The sequence below is a fragment of the Nothoprocta perdicaria genome, unplaced genomic scaffold (genome assembly GCF_003342845.1).
Source record: "Nothoprocta perdicaria isolate Ctin4 unplaced genomic scaffold, notPer1 scaffold_46, whole genome shotgun sequence".
In the NCBI taxonomy this organism is placed as follows: Eukaryota; Metazoa; Chordata; class Aves; order Tinamiformes; family Tinamidae; genus Nothoprocta; species Nothoprocta perdicaria.
In genome coordinates, this window is record NW_020455710.1 from 1,543,655 (window position 1) to 1,549,330 (window position 5,676).

Sequence of the window (5,676 nt, forward strand, 5' to 3'; positions counted from 1 at the left end):
TCCCATTTATTTGACAGTTCTGACAATGACAAGGATAACCGTGCTCATACTTGCTCCCACATCAATAGCTGGAGTGAGATGATGCATTAAGAAGGCACAATTCACTGTGGAAACATTTTACTCGTAGATCCAGTCGTGTGCACAGGATTTGTAGTCAACAAGCTCTGCAGGTTTGAACCACAGGTTGATCTCCTTCTGTGCGCTTTCTACAGAGTCACTGCCATGAATGATATTTCTGAGGGAAAAGAAAAAAAAACATGTAAAAATAAGCCTTTAGAAACATTGTAGTTTTTCCCTATGCATCAATCTAGATGAAGCAAGACTACTATTTTCAGGTACAGTATTCAACCACCATCCAACTATAACTAAGAAAGGAAGCTCAGCAGCTGTGACTAGGGCTATTTTGCTACAAACACCACCAGGGACTGGTCTTACATAAAGATTTGAAGAGGAGCTGTATTTCAAATTTAAAAAATCATGTTTTGGAGCAAGCCATTTTCTTAATCATGACCTGCAAAGAAAACATTATCAGACTAGGATTTTTAAGTCTTTCAACAACTTCAGCCATTCAGAAGAAAAGACTACAGACAGTAGCTAAAGCCTCTGTTGACAGCACGCTAAGCAAGAACTTTACCTTCCTACTTGAATGCAGAAGTCACCACGGATGGTACCAGGCTTAGAATCTGCAGGGTTGGTTTCCCCTAGCATCACTCGTCCAGTTTTAACCACATTCAGTCCTTCCCATACCTTAAAGAGAAACAAAAAGGCAAAACCTATTAATACATGATTCAAGAGTTGTAAGAAGTCACAATGAGGTATGTTCTAATCACTACAGTTGATGGTACTAAGGCTTCGTTGATACAATTTTTTCAGGGGACATTCAGAATAGCGATACAAGAGATGGGTTTCAGCAGGAGACAGCATCCCCCAAACCCACCTCCTTCCCAAAACAAAGGGCTCTTTGATGCGGATTTCAGCAAATCGTTTAATAAAAGCTAAGGATTCCTTAATACTTTTTTTTTTTATGCACAGCATTTCCTTGATAATATAGATAGTAATTTATCAAATTAGGCTTTTTTTTTTTTCCTTCTGCCAGTCTATCAAAAGAGGATCATTGAGGGGGGGAAACGTTTTTATAATCAAGTATCTGAGTATTTTATAATGATGTGCGGAGGAAGACAAACAAGTGCAAATAGTCTTTAAAAAAATGCCCAGCTGCTTACCATGGCCACAATAGGTCCAGAGTGCATGTATTTAACCAAACCTGGGTAGAAGGGTCGGTCTTTCAAGTCAATGTAATGTTGTTTCAAAAGATCTTCAGAAGCCTTTAGAAAAATGGAGGTAACGTTAAATACAAATTCCCAAATAACATAAAAGCTGTTTCATCTGTAAGGCGCCAGTTAGTGATAGGATTTGCTGCCCGTAGGGGCAGTTATAGCAACATTATTGGAAGAGTTAAATTCTCAGCAGAACCGCACTGCCCTCCTGCTGCTGCAGGGAGCTCCTTTCACACTCATTCCTTGGCCTCGCAGCAGCGCTCGGCGCGGGCTGCCCAGAGGATCCCGCCACCCTCATAACCTCCCAGTCAAGGTCACTGCAGCTCCCTCACCACCAGCATGCATTAAATGCACCGGGATGCATTAGAGCTGCATCTGTGCTGATGTTGTGTCCTTGGGGGCAGCGATCGCCGCAGGCTGGGTGCGACACGGGGCAGCGCTGCATGAGGGGCTGCCGTGAGGGGCGCAGAGCCCCAGGGCGTCGCTCGCCCTGGGATCGACGGCCAAGAAGCGCGTCGAGCCACCCAAGAAGCGCGTCGAGCCACCTCTCAGCGCCCCCGCGCCGAGCGCGGGGCTTGGGGCCGGGCAGGGCGGCTCCCGCCAGCCGGGCTGGCACTTACGTGCACGAACTTCATGGCAACGAGGTGGAAGCCCTTCTGCTCGAACCGCTTGATGATCTCGCCCACCAGCCCCCGCTGGACGCCGTCGGGCTTGATGGCGATGAAGGTGCGCTCGCAGTTGGCCGCCATGGCGCTGCGGGGACGCGCACCGCTGCGTGAGGCTCCCGCCGCCGCCGCCATGGCAGCCCCGCTCCACGCGGCACCTCCCGCCTCCCCGCGGCTCCGCTCCCGGCTTCCTTCCCGGCCCCGCTCCCGCTCCCCGGCCCCGCTCCCAGCTCCGCTCCCGGCCTCCCCCTCCGCACGCGCCGCCCTCGCCGACCCGCTAGAGCCCCCGCCGCGCTGCAGCCACCGGAGCGGGAGAAGGAGAAAGAGGAGGAGGAGCGGCACGGGGAGGAGGAAGAGGAGGACGGGGAGGAAGGAAGGCGGTGGCAGCCCCGGAAACCCGCCCGGCGCAGAGGAGGGGCCCGAGGGCGGGAGCTCCCGCCGCCCTCCCGGCGGAAAAGCGGCGTTTTCGGCACATTCCGTCCCTCTTATCCCAGCGGTGCGCACCGCGAGCTCCCGGTAAGCGGCTTGTCACGGGGCGTTTGAGCTCTTGGAAACCTTTCGCTCCGAGAAAACGTTAATCTGATACCTGCTTTATTTCTTCTTCACAGCTGGCCAGTGGCCGTTGTGCATTTCTGCAAGGGGTTTATCATTTCTTGATAGATCCAGACACCTCTCCTGAAGTAGGTTTATTATGAATGTATTTCTTTACAATTAAAAATACTGCTACATTCACATCTGAATATATATATATATATATATATTCAAGAACAGCTCGCTTTGGAGTCCCATTTATTAAGCAAGGAAGAGCCCGTGTTAGAACGTAGCTGAATTGTCGTCTTCTTGGCTGCTGCCAGATGTTTGGTCAGGAAAATGGACATCATCCTTGCTCCTCTGTGGGGTCCAAGCACTGCTGCTGCCCCTGCCTCCCCTCAGTCTTGCTCGCACATTAATCTTCTCATAAATGGGCATTTCAAAAAGCCTGTCCCATTAATCCTTCCTTAAAATGCTAAATAAATCCCATGTGAGGAAAAAAACAAACAAACATAAATGAGTTTAAACTGCATCATCTAGAGAAGAGTTCTTGCTTTAAGCGAACTTATGCTCTGTGTACAGTAACAGCACCTTTCAGAGCGAGATAAATAAGCTTGTTTCTGTAGTTAGGGTTAGCTAGTACTGTAGGGGTTAGCTTGACTACTTAACATTTAAAATCTGCAATATTGGGGAATGCTATCAATATGTTTAGATACCACCAGCTGTTCCCTAACACTTTAACAAAGTAATGGAACTTTAACATAGAGGCATTTGCACATGTTTCTATTTACCAGAATATTTTCTTTGGCTACAAAGGATTTGGGGAAAATATATGCAGTCTATGTTATTCACAATGATTGTTTTCTGCATTTTAATTTTCCTTCATCCTTAAAAGCAGCTGAAAAGCTTTATAATACAATTCCACTGTATTAGCTTTCCAATCAAAGCAGCTGCAAACAGTGTTTATATTTAATATTCACAACAGAGGAATAGCACTGATTTCTGAGACAATTTATATGAAGGGCTCTGAAATAACTACAGGAGAATAGCTGTGTATCAGTAAGGGTATCAGGAGATGGAGGCTCAGTTTTAGTCATAAATCCATTCGTGAGCGCAGCTTCTGTAATCAACTAGCTCTTCAGGAGTGAACCACAGATTGATCTCCGTCTCAGCGCTTTCTACAGAATCACTGCCATGAATGATGTTTCTATAAAGAGAAGAGTCAGCGATAGAATTCTTAAACTCAAAGCAAAGAAAACATCCTCTCTGAAGTAGCCTCCATTATGGACAAAAGTCATAAGCAATTTTAAAGTAGTAATAGGCAGTAAGTATGTAGTCCTTTTCTTTTGACAACAGAGAAGAAATACTACATCTCTGCTTGCATCTTTAGATACTAACGTTACACAGCCCTGGAGAAGCTCTGTGCACATAGTGAATGAGAGTTCCTATATATATCATGACATACCACTAGGCCTTTTATTAAGAAAAAAAATAACTTTAACGGTTTCAAGAATTTCAAACTCTACCTGCCAACTTGAACACAGAGGTCACCACGAATAGTGCCAGGCTTTGAATCAACTGGATTGGTTTCCCCCAGCATCACTCTTCCAGTCTTAATGACATTAAGACCTTCCCACACCTTAAAAAAAAAAAAAAAAAAAAAAAGATTTTAAAAATCTTAGAGGTATCTAAAGTAGCAAGAGTTAATACCATTCAGAACAAGAGAGTGCTGTCCATCATGGTATAGCATATGTGGTATAGCACCCAGGATGGGTAGATACCACTTTTACATCTCAATAGGGTGGGCACTCTTCCAAAAGTTTCTTGTTTGGAAGGCAAGACAATTAAACATTATTTTTCATAGTTGAGCTTCATCGCTAAAAACTCACCATAGCAACAATAGGTCCAGAGTGCATATATTGCACCAGACCATCATAGAACGGCCGGTCTTTCAGGTCAATGTAGTGCTCTCTCAGAAGGTCTTCAGATGCCTGTGAGAAATTGGGGGGGAGAAAGCTTACTGTAAGAATGTAAAAGCATGTTGAAATCACATAGGTTAGAGCACTATTAATCTTAAAACATGCGGGTACTTCAATATTCACTGTTTTTAGCAACTTCCTAGAAACACATCTGGTATGTGGAATTTGAACAGTTCATTTTACCAGAGTCCAACTCAGAAAAGCAGGCAGGTGTGGGTGAACCGATGCGCCTTGTAGATTGTCAAGGTTATTTGCTGGACATAGAATTCACTGAAAAGAATATTCTCTTCAGCCTAAGAACATCATGTTACTAAAAATAGCATGCTTACAATGTCTAAGGCAATTTAGCCAGAGCCAGAAACTGGAACTTCTCCAAGATACCCCAAGCCATTATCAAAGTAGTATTTATTCTGAGGACTACATTTACCATTACAGTCTGCTATCGTATTCTAAGGCTGAAGTTTCTATGACCCACAAATCGAGGAAGCCTCACGTGTATCAACTTCATGGCCACCAGTCTGAAGCCCTTCTGCTCGAACCGCTTGATGATTTCTCCCACCAGGCCCCGCTGGACGCCGTCGGGTTTGATGGCGATGAAGGTGCGCTCCGAGATACCGGCCATTGCCCTGACGGAGGAGAGAAGGATGTTCAAGGATGTTCGTTAGTCATGGAGCGGCAGGCGAGAGCTATTAATTAATACCAGCTATTACAGTAATTAAACCAGCCCCATCCGAAAGTCATTAGCTCACGCGCTGCCCTGATCCCGGGAATCAATCGCCCTGCCCAGGAGCGTTGTGCAAGGGAGACTAAAGCGGGAGCTGTGTGCCCGGTGCAGGGATGACCATTAGCAAAGGCTAAACCAGAAGGGCCCTGAGCAGGATGGAAAGACAGAGATTGCTGCCGAGCTGAACGGGCACTGCCCTCAGCACTGGGAGCAACTGTGAATGCCCAGCTCCTCGGGACTATTTTGGGGTTATTTAGTGGTCTGCTCTGATGTTGTGTAGGTGTCTATATATATATATATACACACACATATATATATATAATATACACAAATACAAACACACACAAGTGGGGACGAGGGTAGCGGTCCCCACAGAGCCCCTTCCCGCTGCCTCCCCGCGCTCCCTCCTCACCTGCTGGTGGCCGCGGACGACTCTGGCGGCCTCCGGACTGCAGCCCCGGCCCCGGCTTAGCCGCCGTAAGCCGCCCCCGCGGGGCCGC

The 5,676-nt window shown here is 46.7% G+C and overlaps 1 protein-coding gene across 3 annotated transcripts; it reads right to left on the reverse strand.

The window, feature by feature from the left end:
• On the reverse strand, positions 1–5,194 carry LOC112953661 (nucleoside diphosphate kinase). Of its 3 annotated transcripts, XM_026046761.1 has the most exons (7): positions 4,880–4,897; positions 4,363–4,464; positions 4,000–4,112; positions 1,898–2,030; positions 1,224–1,325; positions 635–747; positions 1–235 (listed from the first exon to the last, which is right to left on the reverse strand). In XM_026046761.1, exons 1-7 carry the CDS (start codon positions 4,880–4,882, stop codon positions 118–120), a joined length of 684 nt encoding a protein of 227 aa, XP_025902546.1. In that variant the 5' UTR covers positions 4,883–4,897; the 3' UTR covers positions 1–117. The 3 variants fall into 3 exon arrangements, with proteins under 3 accessions (XP_025902546.1, XP_025902545.1, XP_025902547.1); XM_026046760.1 differs by lacking the exons at positions 4,000–4,112; positions 4,363–4,464; positions 4,880–4,897 and adding an exon at positions 2,217–2,236; XM_026046762.1 differs by lacking the exons at positions 1–235; positions 635–747; positions 1,224–1,325; positions 1,898–2,030; positions 4,880–4,897 and adding exons at positions 3,006–3,680; positions 4,946–5,194.
• Between the last annotated feature and the right edge of the window lie 482 nt (positions 5,195–5,676).

Coding starts and splice junctions, on each gene's coding strand:
- LOC112953661 (XM_026046761.1), bottom strand. Junction 1,326..1,897: donor TTGCCATGAAGTTCGTGCAC/GTAAGTGCCAGC, acceptor ATTTTTCTAAAG/GCTTCTGAAGATCTTTTGAA. Junction 236..634: donor TTCTGCATTCAAGTAGGAAG/GTAAAGTTCTTG, acceptor CTTTTCCCTCAG/AAATATCATTCATGGCAGTG.